The 22,011-nt window shown below is 38.4% G+C and overlaps 1 protein-coding gene across 1 annotated transcript in view; it reads right to left on the bottom strand.

The window, feature by feature from the left end:
* Positions 1–22,011, bottom strand: part of EFHC2 (EF-hand domain containing 2) — a 54,529-nt gene that overhangs the window by 14,025 nt on the left and 18,493 nt on the right. Inside the window, exons 5-11 of the mRNA XM_030459336.1 lie at positions 19,180–19,431; positions 17,495–17,605; positions 17,051–17,189; positions 9,275–9,443; positions 8,095–8,237; positions 5,901–6,097; positions 1,368–1,501 (exon numbers count right to left, since the gene is read on the bottom strand). Coding sequence (XP_030315196.1) covers positions 1,368–1,501; positions 5,901–6,097; positions 8,095–8,237; positions 9,275–9,443; positions 17,051–17,189; positions 17,495–17,605; positions 19,180–19,431 — 1,145 coding nt within the window. The remainder of the gene's footprint in view (positions 1–1,367; positions 1,502–5,900; positions 6,098–8,094; positions 8,238–9,274; positions 9,444–17,050; positions 17,190–17,494; positions 17,606–19,179; positions 19,432–22,011) is intronic.

The raw sequence follows: 22,011 nt of genomic DNA, 5'->3' as shown, positions 1-22,011 counted from the left end.
CCTGGATAATGTGCCCTAGATCTGTGCTCTGAAAGTAGAAGAAATAAACTATAATTACAATTCTGCTTCACTACATCACACTTATGGTGTATTTTTAAATGCAGCTCATATGAAATTGCATTGGTAGAAAGGAAGAAATCTGAACTGCCCAATTCAGAGCATGGTAAAGGTTTAGCTGTATATAAGAAAAGTGGATTATCATGCTGGTTGAAGCTGTCACATAGGTGATTCCCTGTACTAAAAAATAATAATTTGTAATCAATTATAATCATGAGATACCATAACAAATTAAAAATAAATAGTGATCTACACAAGAAAATATAAATACATATCCTATTCACAGGAAAATATCTTTGATTTCTCATAAATGCAAAGAAGTGCTCTCATCATCAAAAATCACAGAATGTCAGGAGTTGGAAGGGACCTCTGAAGATCATTGAGTCCAACCCCCCTTTCTGAGCAGGACCAAAACCAGAGCAGGTCACTCAGAAAGATGATTCTTTCATTTTAAAATAACACCCATAGATAATAAAAAGAAGTGAGCCTTTAATAGATTACTGGATGTAACATAAGTGAACAGAAACAAAATATACTGTCACTACAAAGCACAATTGTTAAATGTTCCTTAGAGGCAAATTCTTCCCCTGGCAGTGCAAATGCTTCCTGTTAGACCCCCTGCAGTACCACTGCTGGAGGATGTAGACCATTAGTAGGTGCTCAGAGGGGTCTAGGTCTACCTGGATTTCTCTCCTGCTCATGCAGAAGGCTACTGTATTTTTGTTGCTGAAACTGATGGTCTCAGTACCACATATCTAGATATATCTTACTTATGCTGCAGAACAGCACTAGCTAAATTAACACCTGGGCAGTTCACAGCTGCACTGAGTATGACCAAGGATAAATATACACTCAACTGAACCTCTTATTGATAAAATAAGTCTTTCCCTGCTGTTTAAAAGAATAATTATCCCTTCTAAAAGTGTGCTCCACCAATTTTGTCAAGCAAGTGTTACAAAACATTGACTTCTTCTCCATGCATATAAAAAGACAAAGTTTTGCAGATGATCATTTCATGATTTGAATCAAAACTATAATTATTTTATTTTAAACAGCTATTGTGTATATAAATTAAAACCCTTTCACAAGTGCTATAAAATTTCACCAGATATGCATTAACTTTCAATTTTTCTCCACTTCTTACTCTAGAATGTGTCCTTATTCATAACAGTGTCCTTATTAATGCAGTTAACAATCCAGAATCCTGCCTTAATTGACTAAAACACTAGTCTAAAAATATTTTTAGCAAAAATTGACAAAAACTGTGTCCTCTCTTTAAACCATTTATTTTTATTATTCCAATGTCTTACCTGAAACAGTCAAACGTGATGACCTTGGTATGATCAGGGTCACTGGCTGCAAATGCTTGTCTGATTTCTCGGGACCGAGGCTCAGCAATGTCTTTCAGCTTCTTGAGAATGAAACCAATATCAGCCCTGGGGAACTTCACAAAGGAAAGCAAGACACAGATTAAAGAGAAAGGGACTATGCAACCAGCTATGCATGTACTGGCAGAGTACAGTACAGTTTTGAAGATGCTAGGCAATGGTGAACTGCTAAGTATTCTCTATTTCTTCTCTGTCTCACTTCAAATGCATAAATCAGCACTGTGCTTTTAGTTTGTTAGAAAGCTTGCTACTGAAAAAAATGCCTCCTACTGAGAATATAAAAAAAAAACCAAACAAAAATCATCAAATCATCCTCTCTCAAAAAGCTTATTCCACCTACATAAAAAGACATCCACTTTTGCTCCAAAGATTGATTTTGTAAAAAGCAGAAACACTTAAAGTGCAGTTCTAATAAGCTGGTCCTCATTTTATATTGGTTAATCTCGATTCTCAATCAATAAAATTCACATGGTAGAACTAGTTTTTTTCATTGTTTGCTCCAATGAACTGTTAACTGTTAAGGTATTTGTATTCACATTAGACTGAAGATGCTGTTTTATAAACCCAGAATCAGCAGGTCAGAAATTTGATAGGAAACAATTTTTCCTCACATGTAAGAAGAATGCTTATTTTGTCTGACTGTAGGCCATTAATTTTAGATAAGCAGAACTGGAGCACTCTATATTCAGATTGTTGTGTTAAAGCTCTATCTAGGATTTATTTGCTATACTTATTTTTAGCATAAAACATCTACAGATTTAGTCATTAAATAAAAGTTGAGTCCAAACACGAGTATCTGATATACCCTTACATCTGTCATGCTCTATCTGACTTACAAAGAACAACGAGCTGTCCAAAAATAGTTTTCTCCCATTTCTTTCAATAAGCAATGTTGTTTCAACTAACAATTATCTGAAATTTGCTACGACTGGTATTAATGACCTAATCACAACAGAGGTCTCACAGTTGTGCAGATATCTATCTGCAGCTCTGTATGAATTCAAAGGGATATAGAAAGGGGTACCTAAAACCCCCCATGGCACTGCCAGAGCAGTACAAAGTGATCCACTTCAATAAATAAACCAGTGGTTATAGAAGCAGTCGTTGCATCTGCCAAAATTGCTTCAGGTATAGCCCTGGCATGCAATGCCATGTAAAGCACCAGGTGGAGCAGCTGGATGAGCAATCAAAATGCTTTAAAGACAGTAACTTTTTCAATCCCCTTCCCAAGCAGGTAATGTTTGGGCTGCAAGCACATGAGTTTTTGCTGAAAAAAGCAAGGAACACAGACTGAGAAAAGATGAGGCTGAAGGAATCAATCAGCCAAGCCCTAAAGATGGGCAAAGTGTCCTGTCTATTTAAAAACCTGTCTTCTCTACATTATCAAAGCAGTTATTTTTACATTTTTTTCTGAACCACACATTCCAAACACCTACAGAGACACTGAGCATCTGAGCAGCACGGCAATAAGTCTTTACCCACTTTCCTCCTTTCATATGTACTTGCTGGCATGCTAGTACTCACTATCCAGTTTTGTTTGAGTGTCTTTCTTAAATCAGAGATGATAATGATGAATGCAAAAGAACTAAAATCAATTTCCATGTTTGTGCTGCAGAAGACTATGAAGTTGAGACTGTTTCAGAGCCAATGACTTCATTTTCAAGGAGGCAAAGGGATGCACTGTTGGCAAGAGTCCTGCCCAGACCTGGATAATACCAGTAGGACTGTGTCAAGCACATGTTTTATTCTGCAGGCAAATTAACATTTTCTAAATATATCTTTTTTACTCAAATTGGAAAAGAAATTGTAAGTGTTGAAAAGTTTTAAGAATTAGATCCTTAAAACTGCTTTCAGTGCAACTGGCAATCATGACAAGAGACAATGAGTTTTCTCTCCCTGTAACTTAAAAACAATATAATAAACACAATTCTGAAACAGAAAATTAAAACTTTCCCAGTATCTCATATGGTGTCAAACAAAGGTTTCAATGATAGTGAAATCAATTCCCACCTGCACTATAATTATCCAACCAAAATTTCATCTAAATTAACAAATGCCTATATAAATGTGGTATATGCCATTTATATGCCTAAGCAAATGCATATATAAACAGCATTTTCCAGAAGAAAAACATTCCATCTGGATTTCCTTCATCAGTTTTCAGAAAATGTAATTATGTGATCTTCTGAAAGGAAGTCTGTCTATTCCAAAGAAAAGTTATTTATGTTCCAATTTCAAAAATAACTGACAAAGTAGTCATTCTTAGAATTGTTTCCTCTTCTTCAAACCATCTTCCCTCTCTGCTCTTCTCCAATAATTGCTGAAGTAATCGTGATTTGAGTATGTAATGCCCTGGTGAACTGAGGCAAATAAGGTGTATCCTTACTTCTGGAGATCTATTCAAATTATGTGAATAAAGCACCTGTCATTGGGAGAATAAACTTCTTTCCTGACAGTTGTTTTAAAACCTTAACTGTGCAATGAACATTTCAGAATTCACTCCAAAGAAGTATTTTTAGTGTTGTTTCTTCCAATTTTGCAAATTTTATTTTGACAATATATAATCATCCAGTCTGCAAAACTCAGATCTCACTTGTCTGATCCAAGATAACCAATGCAAACAGCAGCTCCAAAGAACATTTACAATCTAATTATGTGCTTTGCATTTTGGAGAGTAGCTCTGGCCTTGATTCTACTAGGAGGAGAAACAGTCTGGCAGTAAGAAAACATGATGTATATAGCTTTGTATTTTATTGCTTAAAGCATTTAGCAGTCATTGCATTTTATACTAACAAGCATTTTGCAGACCTTCCTCATTATTCCAGGGAACGCAGGTGGTGCTAACTCCAAATTAATTTACAAAGAAAACACATTGTTCTGCTATTTCCATTGGAGTGAAAACAGCATGTTCACATCTCACAAGGTTAGGCTGCATCTAACTGCCTCAGCAGCTCAGTGCCACCAAGACTTGCAGTCCTCAAGACTGGGCTAGGGCTGCCAGCATCTTAAGAGTCCTGAAGGTTCACTCACTTTGGTGTGCCAGCAGACATGAAACAATTAAAAGTTGCACTAAAAACCTTCTCTCATCTCCATCCATAACAGATCTGGACAAGTGGGAGGACCATAGCTTGACAAACCCTCCTGGATAATTTCCCCAGGCATGCTCCCAGTAAGTCTAAGCAAAAGAGCAGCTCTGGAGAAGGTTTGCTGAAGGTACAACTTATGCTGCCACACAGCCATGAGTTATGAAGCATAAACACTACTGCAAAGTCCTTACACACACAGTCTAGTCCAAAGTGATGAAGCAGTGATTCAAAAGAGGAACTGAGATGCAAAAATGGCTTGGCTCCTGAGCTTGTTCTCAGAATGACTGGGTCAAAGCTTCACATTACAGGAATTTCCAAGTATATCTGGGTACATTCATTCAAATCTTGCAGCACAAACTTCATCGGAAAAAATAGTAATCTACAGCTCTTATCAAATCAACATAAATCCCACAAAACATTCTGTAACTCTTCTGTGGTTCTCCAGCCCTGTATCCTTTTCTTTTTTTACCTGTGTGAGAACAGTTATGGGACAATCAATTTCTTCCAATTGGATACATCTCAAATTAGAGCATCTTTACCAGCCATTTGTGTAATGACTGGTAGCATAAAGCAAACGCCAGCAGAGGCACCCCAGCTCTCTGTTTATTGTTGCTCTCCCTCTGAATGCAAAACCAAAACACAGCAAAACTCAGCAAAAACTGTAAGCTCGAATTCCTGACTGTGATATGAATTTCTAGTATTACAAGGGAAACATTGTCAGATCCAAAAAACAAGACTCTAAATTGGATGTGACCACATCTTGAGTACTGTGTACTGTTCCAGTCTCCACATCTTACCATTGCTTTGCAAGGACAGGCTAAGAAGGATGAGACTCTTAAATGGATAGGACTAGGTTGAAGGGAAAGAATGTTTGAAATTTACAAAATATGAAGGTGGTACAAATTGTCATTGGGGAGAACTGGTACTGAAACTAGTGGGAGATTGGTTTAAAACAGATAAATTGTACAAATTGTACTTACTTCTTTACTTTTTTTTTTAAATTTTTTTTACATAGCAGGCAGTGAACTTTTCAACTTGCTGCCACAAAAAGCTGTAGGTTAAACAAGGGGTAGATCAATTCAGAGACTAGAGGTCCATAAATAATCTCAAGAAAGAATAGGCAGGGATATACCTTCTAACAACCCCAAATATAATAAGAGTGGATGCTGAGAAAGTAAAAGGGGAATAGATGATAAAGAGTGTCCAGGCTTGCATACACCCCGTAGCTAGCACCTCCCAAACTGAGTGCTAGACAGAGCGCACTGGACTGTGAACTTTGGGTGAAGAAACTAAGTATAAATAATTCTGAAAAATTTATAGATAGGGTAAGTTCTTAAAAATAACAGAAAATAACAAGAGCCTGCTTCACCTCATTTGCATGCTGCTCCATGTAGTTGAACGTGTACTCATCAGCATCCACTAAAAGGAAGTTGTGACCATGGAAACAAACTTCAGCTCCAACAAACAGATTCTGAGCCTTGAAGTATTCAGATGGCTCACTCTTAAAGAGCTCCTGCCCAGGCTTCTTAATGCGACCTCTTTCCAAGAACTTCCCACCAACTATCCCTGTGGGAACAGAATTATAAATAATTAATTGTGGCTTTACTTGGGGGGGGAGAAAAAATACAAAACATACACACACACAAAAGGAAACCCAAAAGGAACCCCAAAACAGTTGGTTTGTATTTAAATACTGGTTTTCATCTTTGAGTTTCTTTTCTTATAATATATTCTCCCCCCCTCTCTTATTGTGAAAGAACTGTCTGCCAGTGACCACAGCAACAGTTATATTGTGAATATTCTATGACATGTCTCACTTGAATGCCTGCCAAACACCTTCCCTTTTTCTCTTTTATTTAAAATGGGACAGAAATGTGCCTCTTCAAGTCGTTCCCATAACCCTATCTCCAGCCTCGGGACCGACCCTTGAAAAATGTAGAGGATATAAAATATAAGATGCAGGCAATTATCTTTGGAGAAAGTAAATTAATCAATAAATAAATAAAATTCAAAGTTTAGGATACCATAGCTCTACAGAGATCATGAATTAATGAATTCTTGTCCACTGTAATTCTACATTATTTTTAAAGTCTTCTGAATGTTAAAAAAGTAATAAAAATAAAAACAGAGTGATATGATACAACCTTCCATATACTGCTCTTCTGTTCTACCAATGCAATTTCATTGGGATCTGCTATTTTCTTCGTGAGCTGCGTATGTCACATTATTTCTCTGCACATTATACTGATTTGATTCATGCTACTGGAAACTCAATGCTCAAGGGTATGTAAGATTCTGACGGGAACATTTCACTTCCCAGTAATGCCTTCTGGTGCACCACAAGACTGCATTGCACATACCAAGCTTTCTAGAAAATCTTCTGTCACATGTTTAGTTTCATCAGGATACATGCCCTACAACAACTCTGGAGTGCCTGGGGTTCATTTCCTGTTTATATTTGAGTTTCCAAGCCAAAGGCCAATAAGAATACTTTAGTAACATTTAATGATGTATTACATATTAGGTAGAGATTCAAGTTCAATAAAAGGCCAACGAACAGTTTAATTATAAAATGTCTTTTACAGTAAAAACTATAAATTAATATGAAACTCAAACTACTTATTAAACCAGAGGTTGGATCAGATGTCTGTCTTAATTGCTTTACTAGCACCATAAAAGCACAAGACAAAAATACACTATGGTAATGGTCAGATCTAGCTTGCATAAAAAAAATATTCAAATCACTAATGTAACTCTAACCTGAACACATATTTTTTCATCTTTTTATTAAAACAAAAATGAATGGCATGTCTTTGTAATATTTAAACAGAACCAATCACTGTAAGATGGGAACTTCACTCTTGTCTCTGTATTGCCCCGCACTTGTGTACTTAGATTGGAAACTTACCACAACACATCTGCCTCAGAATTGTTGTTTAAATGTTACAAGTTAGTAAGATTCATGTTGTGTAAAGCAAAACAACCAAAAATATCTCATTAGGTTAAAGATTGTACACTGAAACCTGATGAGAAATTTTGATGGAAATCTGCAAGAGCCAGGCTCAAAGCACAAAATAAACACCACAACCAAAGACTCCTCCATCCACTATGGATGCTAAATAGGTATCACAACACCATAACAACCTTGCAAATCAAAGGATTTATGCTTTCATGCTTGAGGTCTTACATTTCCTGTCACCATTTGTCATTCATTACAATACAATTCCTGTTGTGTTATCCACAACAAAAGCAAACGTTTAAAGGCCAAATTTGCAAATTAAAATGTAATAAATGTTCTAATGCACTAAACTTCCAATTCCCAAAGGATATTGTGAAGTATTCTCATACAATGAAGAACATTATTCTGAGTGATGATTATAAATTACTATGACACAGCTATGAAAGATAATGATGCAGTAGAGCTGCTGGTGTAATTCCCATTGCATTTAAAAATCCACTTCCCTGCTTCTTCTAGTGCTGAGTCTGACCACAATGTCTACTGTAAACCCTAATCAAATGAGCAGGGCAACTAGGACTGCCTGCAAGACATTACTACATCTTACCTTTGTTATTTTGCGTTTGCTCAAAAACTGAAATGGTATCATCACACAGGAAGTAGGAAATAATGAATTTCCGATCCCTGTCAACAGCACTGTCTGTGTTGAGTTTTGCAACAAAACGCAGTATGTTACTTTCCATGCCGTATCTGAAAAGCAAAAGAACATGTAAGAAATCAAAACCAGAGCATGAGAAAAGCTTAGGAGATGCATTCTCCTAAATTTTGAAACAGATACTAATTGTGTTATTCTTGGACCAAGAAGGCAAATGGCATAAGTTTCCCTACTTTGTCCAAAGCCATTTTCAGCTTAAACTAACAGAACCAATTAGAGTCAGCCAGATAGAAAGGTATCATTTTCAGAGGGAAATTATTTCATTGCCACATGTCTGGAATGAATTTGTATTCAAATTCAGTTGCAAATTAAGCTGCAAGTTTCTTTCTAGAAAATTTATAAAGGAAGAACGCATTTAGGTATATATATTTTCAAATCAAATTTTGAATAGCAACACATACTATTGCTGTAATACTAGGATTATCTTTACAAAATCAGGTCCATCAGATGGTCTTACTAGTCAGGTATTTGTTAAGTGATTATGTTTTAAGTGATTTACTGTACTGCTACATAACTATCAATACATTCCCATGCCTTTTTCTAATAGCTTTCTCATTTTATGGGGGTTCTACAGGTGAATTTGTAGCATGTGACATCCTTTTCTGCTTAGGGTTCAACAAACACTGCCTGACAAACCATTTGATAATGAAAAGTAAAGGGTTAATACTTCAAATTTATTAAAGTGATATCCATGAAATTCAGCAGGGGAAAAAATAAATGTCCGAAATTCAAACAGAAAAACAAACCTGTGTTGGACTGCTGAAGCACATGTAAAATTCCTGACTAATTCCTACACTAAGAATTACATCAAACTCCCACTGAAGACAGCAGAAGGGAAGGAGATAGGGGATGGGAAGGTCAGAATATTTGGCTTCTCAAAAGAGAAGTTTTGCTGAGTTCAGGGAAAACTGGATTACCATGTCACTAAACCAGTGCTCATGCACCTGTCCTTTAGAAAGTCTGATGAGACACGTATTTTCCTTAAAAAAACCTGTACCCTTTACTTAACATTTATCTCCTTCACAAAAAAAATCATTATTTTAAAAGCTGGAGTTATTTTTCACTGAAATACCTGTCTTTCTCCATGAATTTTTTGACATCTTTTTGGGGAGGCTTGAGAAGCAGGCCCATACAGGACGACAGAGAATCCTCTTCGGAACCAAATCCAGTATAAGGAGGAAATGTTTTTTCTGGTTTTGGAGGAGGTCCTGGAGCCTTATATGGAACTGGGGTGAAATCCTCTGCAACAAAGACAGTAAGACTTATTTATTACTCTTTTGAGGAAGGCATTCTACTAATGATTTGAACTCCCAATATGAATACATACTTATGAGCCTATTTCTCTAACAGAACACTAATCATAGTCAAACCAGGATCCCTCCTGTTGTTACAGGGTATAAAAAGACTCCATAGAAACCAACAGTGAAATTAGTGCTTCTTCCAGGGCTTCAGGGTTTCATCTGTAATCTTAAAATGCTTGACAAATATCATAAAGAAACAAAGGCAAAAGAAAACACAAATATAGTTTCAAAATGGGATTTGAAAAATTACCAATTCTAACTAATTTTTCAGTTTTATCCTTTGAGGAAACATTATTAAGTAAATACTTGGCTTATGAGTTTCCTGCCCTCTGCTTTTTTGCCAGAGGAAAAGAAATACATAAACAAAATTCTATCCATTATTTAAATCGTATACATATGAGAAGAATCTGGCACATTGAAGCCAGTAGCTTGAATCCACAGTTTCAGAAGCTTTGTTACTGCTCGTTTTCCCCAGCCCTCACAGTAACCACTGGTCCTGACTATCCCAGAGACATAGCAGGAGCTGCCCTGACTCAGCAGGGACATGGCCTGACTGGGACCCTACAATGCTGTCTTGCAGTCCAGTCATCTACTGGGGAAAATCTTGCTGTACCATTTGGCCCTTTGTTGCTTCCCTGCTCTGTTATTTCACTGCAGCACATCCTCCAGCTGCCAGTGTGGTTCACATGACCCTTCACCAAAGTAATACAGCCTGCTGGTTAAGTAAGGTTAATGAAAAAGGTGAGAAGAAGCAAGTAAATTGTATAGGAGAAAAAGTCAGTGGGTAGACCTGAGGCAAATAAAGTCATGTACCATAGGAACATGGGGTACTTCAAGTTGGATGGGGTCTTGGGAGGTCTCTAGTGTGGCCTCCTGTCTGGGACAGGGTCAGACCTGGGTCAGAGCAGGCTGCCCAGTCAGGGCTGTGTCCAGTTGAATCTTGAGACCTTTCAGGACAGAGCCTGCACATCCTGCCCCGGCAGCCTGCCCCAGGGTAAGGGAAAGTTTTCCCTGATATACAACACTGACCCTCTTGCTTTCAGTTATGTACATTAATTCATGCCCTCCCACCACATGCCCCTGTGAAGAGCCAAGCCCCCTGGTCTCAGTAACCTCCCCACGGGTGGGTGCAGGTGGCTATTCAGGGCAATTTTTAGGCAGCCCAGGCTGCAACTGGCCCATTCTGCTGCTCTTCCAAGCCCAGCTTGCTGCCCCCCACAACCTGCAGGGTCAAATGAGAAGGTCAGGGCCAACCAGCACAGCACTGCCTGCATGGAGCAGCATCACCTCCACACCCCAATGGCCTGGAGATGCTTCCCTGAAGAAGGGAGAGCTGGCTAGGATATTAAGTGAAAGAAAAACACGAGGCAAACTGGAAGAAGCTGTATCATGAACCACAGCCCAGGGGCAAAGAGTGATATAAGTGGAAATATTTTTTTTCTTTAAAACTTGTTTTCTACTGAAAGCTGAAGAGAGATGAATAACCTAACCTTGTAGCATGGATTTTGATGCAAAAGGAAACTGATAATCAAAATGCTGCTACTTGGAAGATTTTTCTGTATTGGTTTGTGATTAAAATGTTTTAAACATGACCATATCCAAAGATCAAGCGGTATGAAGTTGAAAAGTACAGAAAGAATTCAGACGTCCAAGTTGTTCTTTAACTTGAAAACCCAATGAGATCTGCCTTGGCCACTACCTCTTAGAAGAATATGGTCTGACTCAAAAAGCTAACACCTTCACTTGAATCAGTCAAAAAGGGATTTTGCAAAACCATGCCAACATTTTTCTCCATAAAAAAGACATAGGCCATGGGTGAGTCAGGCATACAAAGGCCAAGCCCCACATGAAAAAGAAAGTCACAAATTTTCAAAGCAATCTTCACTATGGAAAGAGTATGTGGGTATGTAGATATGCACTAACTATTTTCTAAGCACTGCGACTACACTGCCTCACAAGGTATTTGCAGCGTGCCCCGTTACATAACTTACACACCCAGTTCTTGTCCCCACAAACAGGGAGGGTGCACACTGACATGTATGGAGGCAGGAAGAACACCCCCACATCCAGAGACCCCAATACCCGGTGTCCGTGTGTCTGTGTGTCTGTGTGTTCAGTCACGACGTGACCCTGTGGTGCTGGCAGCAGATACAGACAGGACGAAACGGCCTCGAGTTGAGCCCGGGGAGGTTTTAGATTGGATATTAAAAGAAACTTTTCCACCCAAATATCTGTCACGACGCTGGAACAGGGAAGCGGTGGAGTCACCGTCCCTGCAGGTGTTTGAAAGAGGCGCTGAGGTGGTGTTCAGGGACACGGCTTAGAGCGGAACTCGGGAAGAGTCACGTTACTGGTTGGACTCCTTGCTCTTAAAGGGCTTTCCCCCCCCCAGAACCATTCCTCGGTTCTGGGACTGAACCGGGGCAGATAGCGCGCGGCTCCCACGCTCCCACAGCGCCTCCTGGTGGCCGCGAGGCAGGGCCGCCCGAACCCCTCTGACCCGGCTCTGTGTACAATAAACCTTAACTTCACTTTATTTTCTTTTTTTGTTTTGTTTTTTATATTATTATTACTATGATGCTCTGAGGTCAGCCTGCACTCATATTTTCTCTCTCAAAGTCCAGAGGTTTGCCACAAACCCTTACTCCGCCCCGCGGCTGGAAGGCACCGCGCTTCCCGCCAACAGAAACCGGGACGGGACGCGCAGCCGAACCGGTGAACCCGAAAGGCGAGCTCATGTGTTTACATGCACGTCACAGTGTCTGCACATTAACACTCGCACATACGGCACTCATTAAAGAAAGCTGAAGCATTTCCCTTTGTACATACTTCAGCACCTAGGGATGAAAATTGGATTTATAAACTAAAAGGAAACTACAAATCAAGAGGAATACTGTGCTGGCCCCACAGAGCTTATTAAATCCCTCACAACCCCAAGTATGGGGTAAACAAAGCTGAAAGCTAAGTTCAGCACTTTGGTTCCCGTTCCTTTCCTGATGTAAAATAACTTTGCTTTATTGAGATTCACTGCAGACTAACAGCCTCGTGCCACTACAGCTGCCAGGATTTTAAAAGATTATGTATACAGATTCTCTCCTGTGACCCATGAAATTCAGAAAGATCTTGCCATGGAGAAATAGTTTATGAAACTAGTTAAAAACTCATTTCTGTGACTTTTGAACAGCCAGCTAGATCCAACACATTAATAGTCATACCTGGGCTCAAAATTCATTTCATCTTTGCCCTGTCACGCACCATCAGGGTAAGATTCAGACAGACAACTTTCACATAAATGCACTCCTCTCAAGGTTATCACTGTTTCTTAAGAAAATTAGTTTTGTCCAGACTGGAAAAGGAATCAATGCTCTCTTCTTCCAGGCTGTAACATTTCAGTGTGAATTTACAGTGGGTAGAGGGTAAACTGACAGTCCTGGATTACTATTTTCTGTAATTCCAGAAAGAAGAGCACAGGTATTTTCCCCAGAGACAGTTCCACCCCTTGTTAATCAGTTGATGCCCAGCTGGAGATGGGCTGGCACTCCAGGGCTTGTTTCACCTACAGTATCTAACATGTACCACATACTAATAACATTTTCTCACAACATCAAAACCTCAGTGAGATTTGAATAAGCACTGGGAAGATCAAGAAACAAAGCACCTCCAGCCACATCTTTAGCATATAAACAATTTGAAGATAACATGGCCTTCTTAGTAAGAAAAACTAAACAAAATACCAGTCAGTATCAGGCAAGAAATTCTACCTTCAGAGGAAGAGGACAGAGAACTTTGAGCATTACAGCCAAGAACAGTAGACAGAAATCCCACTAGCCTTAGGCAATATAAGAGGTGGCAAGAACACAGAGGGATGACATTGTTGGTGTGATCATCTCTATACATAAGAGGAGATGCATAACTAACAGTTGAGACTTGGGTTTTGTGAGAGTCTGTTTCACAATATAGGTAAGAAGTAAAATAAGAAGGCAATACCCTATCTTCACAACTTTTACATGCAAGAATAAAGAAAATCCCGTGCTCTCAGAACTGTGTGTGCAGGTAAAATATGACAATGTTTTTTTTTTAATTTAAAGAAAAATTCCTTCTACAGAGCCTTACTTCATGATTATTCCATTTACCTGAGGAAAAAAGGCATCTATAATTGCACAAGTATATTTAAAAGCTGCTGCTCAACCCCCGCCACATGCAGTGGCGAGGTTAGACGCCAGAGAGACTCTGATCTCTGACGAGTTCAGTGAAAATTGGCAGCAGGCTTTAATGCCCCCACTGAGGGAAAAGCAAGAAGTCAGCTGTTATCCAGCAACAGCTGCCTGGCCAAAAGCACACATGTACTGATCACCCCACACACTGCTCTGCCCAGGCAGCAGGTCAGAGAGGGAGCCTGAGAAATGAGGGGGTGGGAGGGTGAGGAGAACTGGGACAGGAGAGGGATCACAGGGGGCTGCAAAAAGGCATTAACAGACAGACTTGGGAGGTGCTAGGACATTGAATTAAATTCAGGAGGAAACCAGATTTTACTGTTTTGTTCCTTGATGAGCAATCTGTTATTTAAGGAAGCACATCTGATACTCAACTCTACGCCTTATACTCAGCTCTGTGCTGAGACACTGTATTTAGTGAGTAGACTGAGTATCAGCTTCTCCCCCACTGCATATGAGCATATTCACGTTTCAGCTGGGTGATGACAACACCTACATAGCTGTAAAATATTCTTCTCTGAGCCTACACTAGCAAGTCTGAAGAGATAAAGCACACATTAAGATATTTTCTCTTGCATTCATAGCACTGCTAGGTGACAGTAATGTCATTAGCTTTCTACTGAAGGACATTAGCTATTGTTTATCCATGGAGAAGCTCTCTTTTGCTCTTTAAAAACAGTATAAAGAGTGAAACAGGCTAAATCAACACTGGAAATATGTAAGATATCGTAATCATGCACTTCAAGGGAAATCTAAACTGCCTTTAATTCTCCTAAAAGTCAAATTCCATTGGAAAGCAACTTACGCTGAAACTGCAGAGTCAAAAAAAAATAAAAAAATGTTGGCCTGTTTAGTGGCTTTGGCAGAAGAGTATAAATTGAAGGTGAGTAATGTGAACACATAGTAACAAACAGATGGACTGATGCCATGAGGTTCTGAGCACTGTGGCTTGATGTAAGGACTCATTTATACACTTGCTTACTCTTACTAGAGTAAATGGTCTCCCTGGACTCAAACTGCAATTAAGCATGTTTCAGTGTTTAATTGGATGTGAGCAGAACGCCAGGCACTTCATGGGACTGAGTCCACTGAGACCACCTTCTATGTCTACCAGATACAAACAAAATTTGTAACTCACTGAGTGTAAAAGGTGAATCCTAACCCTTCCTCTTGCAAAACCTGCTTCTAAGACAAGAAATACCTAAATACTACTCTTAACTCCTTCTAGTTAAAAAGTCACACCCACATTTTTTAAATTATGATGGGAAAACAGGAAAGAATTCCCCAGCAAGCTGTGAGACTCTCTTAGCTCTAAGAAAGTGTGTATTTTCTATGAACAAGGCAGGCTGCATCAAGATGGATGGTTTTTCATGTTAGCCAGTCCCTGCCATTGTGTATCCCTAAAGTTATGTGCAAACCACTTCCCAGTTTCCTTAAGATCTCAACTAGAGCACATCTTTGTGTGTCTCGTGGTAGGGTGGTAGACAAAATGGAGAGAACAATAAGAAAAAGCAGGAAAAAAACCCCACATATAAAAGAATGGTCCATGGAGAAAGACTGAAATGTTTCCCCTAACAGCAAATGGCTCAGGAACTTGGATGGTGGTGGTGGTGGGTGGGTAGTGGTAAGATGGTGTACTGAAATAATGTACAAGGTTTTTCTGAAAAGAGGACACTGAGTCGTTGTTCTCCTTGTCCAGAAATGGTAAGACAAACAAATTACCTTCTCAATTTTTACAAACCAGCTTCAGAGTAGATATTAAGCACCATTTCTAACTATGAGGTTAGAAGACACCTCAGAATGTGCAGAAATTTTGTCTAGTGGGGGATGCTGAATACACAACAATATACTATATGAACAGCTATTACTTATAGTCTGTGCATATACAGTATCCTGCCCCAGTGCAGTGCAAATGGACTAGATCATCTACGGTCCCAGTTTTCTGGAACCCTCCATATCAGCATCTTCTGCTTTCTCCTAACTTGCAAAGCACCTAACTAACACCCAGAGCCATAACCAGTAATCACTGTGCCAGCATTATGGGAGGGGAACAGTGTTTGTGTAATACTTGGTTGCATTGCTTGGTTGATACAGACTGGTCAGCTGCATTTCATTTATTGCCTGCTGTGAGTAAGAAATCCTTATTCTGTGCTCCAGAATACTTTGCTCAAACAGAGTATATTGCTGCCAAACAGCGGCAGCGGTCTTGGCTGAAAAAATCCTCAGGAAAGAACCCCCCCCTGTTTTGCATCCCTGGAGTTAGACTCACTGTTATTGTAGATAATACTCTGGTTATTGAACATGGCTTCCTCACACACTGGCCAGTCTAAGAACACATTTATTTTTGTGCAGACATGCCAAGCTATTATTAAAGAAGGCCTAACAAGACATGCTTTGCCAATTAAGAAACTCAGTGTTATAATGGCAGCGCTGCATCATTTAATAACCCCAGTGCAGCAGACAAGCTTTGATCCAAACACTCCACTCCACCTGATCACAAATCAAGCCAAAAGAAACAGTCTACCCAGGTATTTTGTTTCACAGTGTCAGAGAAGGGCCATAGTAATATTCTTCCAACCTGCTCTGAACAGTCAGACACTTAGCTACATTTATTGAATGAATAAACTGCCAGAAATTAACTAGGTTATTTTTGCAGGAAGATGTCCATAATAGAACCATTAGCAAGTCTGACTGAGGGAATTCAGACACAGATAAACGAAAGCCTCTATTGCTATGCATTTTCAAAAATGTTTTTCATTATGGGCATATTTGCTAAATGTTTCCAGAATTCAGTGGAAACTTCAATGGATACATACTCTAATAGCCCAGAACACAAAAAACTGCACTGTAAAAACCAATAACCATACAGACTACTACTGCTGGGTCAGAAAATCTTATTATGTGAGGGTTCTGACATCCACATAAAATGAAAAGTAATATAATAGGAGATAATTAGGCTCATTCTACTTACACTCGCGCTACATATTCTTTATTATTTTTCTGACTGCAAACTCAGCTATTGGAATGGGAAGGGGAAGGAGAGAAGAACTGGAAGTCTATCCATATAAGTATTTTGTCATTCTAGTTTTAAAGCAGAGGCAGTTAGGAACAGAACATGCACATTATGTGTTAGTTTTCAATGAAGTAACATTTTAAAAAGCCCTTCTGGACAGCCTGCAAAATTACTGCTTTATTGTTTAACAGACTACAACAGACTTTTATTGCTAAAGATTTAAACGAAGATGTTTTGCTGGTAATAAAATTCAAAGACAGCTCTGTCAAACTCAGGAGTATAAAAATTCTCATAAGGAAAGGATAATTATCTCTACTTACCAATTCCGTACTTTGTTCTGTAATATGCTTTAGTGAATTCATCACAATCACAGAGTAATATCTTCCTTCCCCAAACATTAATTACTGCCCCTATTTTCAGGTCACTGTCTTTGTAAAATTCCTGATGCACTGCTCCTGTCTAATAAAAGACCGAAGAGCAGCTCTATAAATCTCAGAATCTTAAAATCTAGGTAACTTAATGTGTGCTATTTAAAATACAGACTTCACATTTGCAAGTATTTTTCACTCCGTGCTAAGCTACCTCATATTCACAAATGTGGAATTTACATCTAATAAATCTCATCGGTGTTCACTTGAGCTATTCTCCAGCAGCAACACCATTTCATAAATAAATCTCTTTATTGTAGAGGATAACAACCAGAGAAATAACAAAAAACTACAACAAAGACACTCAACAGCTGGAGGCACTCAATAATATCTGACCTTACGATTGTCGATAATATAGCGGCCTTTGTTTCCTACTAGGTTTCCAAGCACGTTGAGAACAGTGCGGTTGGTGATAGTGCCCGGCTGGTACAGTCCAACGGGAGCATACTGCAAGAAAAGAGACCAATTCTTAAGAAATACAGTTCAGAGGGAAGGGAGAGAACTCAGTTACCTTAGAGCCAGCAGGTTTTTTACAGAGTGGCTGTTACTGGAGTATTTTCTTGGGATAATTTTTTAGTAAATTCTAAGGCAAGATTAAATCAGTGAGCCTGAAAAGCAATGTATATGTCAAAAGCCTGTATGTATAACAGAAGAAGCATCCAGAATGTTACTGTGTACTCAAGAGTAAAGTCTTCATTTTCTTGGAAGCTAACAGAAAGCAAAGGTTAGCTCTCCAAAGTAGCATATCCTTGTGAACTACTCTAAATGCTATTTTTTTGGTAGGTAATAATTATGCAAACATGCAAAAGAATCATTCAGGGCTGGTCATACTGTGATAACCACTGCACAAATACAAGTCAACATAATTCTAATGGGAAAAAAAATTAATATTTTTGTTTCTATGGTAAGTTTCAAAATTACAGTAGCATTTTATCTCAGTAATACCAAACTTACTATACAAATGTATTACATTTTTTTAAATCATGAAGAAACTGCTGATGCAGGGTAACCAAAGTGGGTTATACCACTTCTTCTGACACCCCAACTTTTAACTGATCTCTGCTCTCCTTCTCAAAATTTCCACTGAGTTAAGAGGAAGAAGACAGCTCTTAAAATTGCAACATGCACTTCAATGGTAGAATGGGTCTGTCATCATAGAATCACAGCTAGATCAGCATCTCAGAACACAATATGCTCAAGGTGCAACATTTTGCTGCCAAGTTCTTACTATAATATCTCACACATAACACATATGGCATCACAAATAGGTTACCAGAATTAAAAGAAAAGGAGGAAAAAGATTACCCAGTGTTCTACTCTGTCTATGGGCTGATGTTTGTCTATCATCAGGATCTGTCTGGAGTGATACAGAAGTGTATCCAGGTTGTGAATTTTGTAATCCTAATAGCATACAGAGGACTCAAACCTCTTGAATATTTCTCTCAGAGAAGCCTTCTCAAATAAACGAATGATTAATGACTGGCAAAACTTATTCATGGACTCCTATTGATTTTAACTAGCTTAGCTTAAGCTCCCAAATTTAGGAACTCAGGCTTAAGAAATCACTCTAGATTTTCTGCAAAGAATTACTGTTATATAATGCCAAAATTGAACTTTTCCAAAGGTTTCAAATATAGATCATAAAGATCAAATCTGAATTCCCCTCAGTTTTACATTAGTTTATCTATCAATGTTTATTAATCTTCTGGACTTCCATTACTGCACAGCTTTATTAATGCATTTACTTTAATACAGTGATACAGGAGAAAGGAAATCATATGGTATCTTTCTGCCTAAATTATCTCTCCTTTTAAGCACAAGCCTAAACTTCCTTTTTTCCATTGCTTATTACATCACAATATGAATATGTGTGCAAAGCCTAAATCATGCAATTATGATTCCTATTCTGATAACACTTTCTAAATATCATTACAATCCTAACAAAGGATTTTAAAATAAGGCATTTAATATCTCTTACTTAGCAGAAGACTTAGAAATAAGCTAAAAATGTCATCCCTCACCTTTGGAAGCTTATCTCTTCTGAGGAAGAGTGGAACTGTATCCCGGCCTGAGTTTACTGGTACAATTTCTTTTATATCAATAGTATCATCAGCCAAATAATAGTGCAGGACAAGTTCCCGTGGTTCATGAAACATGGATTCTGGATCATCCCATACACAGAAAAAACGTAAAACGTGTCCATCATGCTCTAGAAATTGTCCCAGAGTGTCAAAGCGCTCATAAGGGCGTAAGGGGTTCATACTGTCTAGAATCTGCAGGTAAAGGAGAAATTAAGAGAAATAACTTTTTATTTATTTGTTCTTAAAAACAGTATACCAATTCCTGCAGGGAATCATCAAATCACAGAACAGGCTTTTAGGATTTTCAAATAACAGCACACTGTTACAATACATGAAACACTATTTATACCATTACCAAAGAATTATTTAGAGGGTTGCTGTGGACTCAGAAAACATGAAAACAATTTTGGATCGGTTTTGATCTTTGTTTTTCTTGCAATAAAGACCTTCAGATCAGAAAATTGTTAAATTATTTATAGTGCAGCTCACATCTTCAATAAATTGCCCATGGTAATCAGAAGACTACAACTCCAAACAGCATTACTTTTCCTGATTTACTTCCTTGAAAATTATTTTTATAGATGATGTGGTATAAATAATTAATTATCTCTTTTCCCTTTGGCTTTCCTTTCTTTTTAGCTTTAGAACATAGTTAATTAACTTTTTATTCATGTTGTACAGCTGGCAGGTACCGGGTATATATATTCTCTCTCAATACACACCCATAGGTCAGAAACAGAACAGCAAACTTCCAAATAAAAATATATCCCAGCAGATTTGATCCATGACAAGATGCTATCTACAGTCATCGTTGCTGCGAAAACAGTAACACTGCATTAAATCAGATCCCATGATGATGATTCAATCCAAAGACTGCACTTACAGTTACAGTCACATATATAAACATTGTTCTGAACAAGGGGTTTTTCTTAAATAAAAATCCAACATGTCCCTTGCTTAAGGGGCAAAACAGTCCTAATCTACAGAATTATTCACAATTGCTTCCAAAGGAGAATGGTGACCAACATGAATGACACTATATAGCCTAAGCTGTCTGAACAAAAAAAACTATTGACTATAGGCAGTTTATTTAATTGTCTAAGTTTCTATTTATCCACTGATATATCTTTTGTTCTTAAAAACCTGGGAGGTAAAAGGCCCATTCTTTCAGATCATCAAATCTCAAGGAGAGCAGAACCAAATTTTGTCTGCCAGTGTTCATGGTGATCTGCAGCACTTTTTCCATTTTGTGCATGCTTATTTGTGTGGTATTTACCAACCCAATACTGTCCTTCCTGGCCCTTGAAGATGCAATGAGTAAACCAAGTACAGCCACAGAGCCAGATAACATCACCATCCATATGTTATCATCTCCATCAACAAATCTCCAAAATGTCTTGCTTACATTTTTCATTGGTCTCATTTTCTATCTCATTGTATTCTTTCCCTTCCTTTGTACCTTCATTTTCTAGCCATCTGCACTATTAGGAATCTAATGCAAACTGATTCCATTTCCATCAAAGGAGTCCAGAGCAATCTATATTTCATAAATGAAAAAAATTGCCTGCCTCAAATTAGTCATAGGAAACTGTAAGCAAAAAGCAGCCAGAATTCGACAGACAACTTTTCTATAATTTCTTGGCAACTAAGAATAAGACAGATATCACTAATTTTTGGTCTTCAGATGCTCTATATTTCTCAGATCTTTTTCCCTTCTCCATTTTATTTAGGCACACATATGTAGAATACTTCAATGTTTTGCCTGTTGCTTTTACAAAAAAAAAAAAAATCTAAGCAGGTTATGCAGTACCATATATAATGCTAAAATGGTTTGCCAACACCAATAACTCAGAATGTGTTAGTACACAGTGGTTACCTACAAGGCCTGAGTAAGAGAAAGGCAACTCATGTCCCAGTTGAGTCACCACTATGCAGAACCAGCAGACAGAAATATTACTTTTCACTGAGGGAGTGCAAAAAGCCTGAAAGCACAAACCAAGTGAAACCAACATGCTGGCCTGATTCAAAGATACACAAATGGTCCTGCACAGCTCAGTCATAACTATCATCCATTTTTGCTGCTAAGAGTTGCAGCAGTTTTCTCAACAGAAGGGATGAAGTTGAATGCAAGAGCTGTGTAGTAAGTACTTGTTGCTTTCAGAGTACTGGGCTGGATCTATCACAACAGGCTGCATATCATGTGCCAACAGTCCTAAGAGTCAGGTCAAGAAAAAAACACAGTGCCATCTGCGCTCATATTAATCAAGAAAAACAGAAGTGAAACAAAGTGTCTCCTGCAAAAATCTACAGAAAACAATCACTCCCACTGCTGTTCCCACAGAAAAGGCCTCAAATCCTGCAGAAATGAGTCCACATAGCACCTAGGAGCTGGGAGTGAGACTTTAGGAGGAGGTGTATATGTGTCCCCATATACTTATAACAGAGGTAACTGTGTTCAAATAAAGTCTCACAAGTCCTAAAACTGCAGAGTGCTGGGGGTTTTGTTGAAGCAGAATTTGCTCTAAATGTGCAAAGAGCTCTTAGTAGTATGTGAGGTAGAGATGAAGGATGACATATGAATAGACTGAGGAAGTGAGTCTGCAGGATGTACTTGAACCACAATTCCAATTAGATCTTTCTTTAAATACTTAAAAGTGTTATCATTAAATTAGCTAAAGCAAAATCCTAAGCAGAACATGTAACAGTACTTCTTTTCTTTTCAGTTTAATAAGGAAAGTTTTCTTTTATTTTTACTAGTTAATGTTGCTCTGT

Source organism: Calypte anna, chromosome 1 (genome assembly GCF_003957555.1).
Source record: "Calypte anna isolate BGI_N300 chromosome 1, bCalAnn1_v1.p, whole genome shotgun sequence".
Taxonomy (NCBI): domain Eukaryota; kingdom Metazoa; phylum Chordata; class Aves; order Apodiformes; family Trochilidae; genus Calypte; species Calypte anna.
Note: the sequence above shows the minus strand (reverse complement) of the source record. Positions and strands in the feature narration are given on the sequence as shown.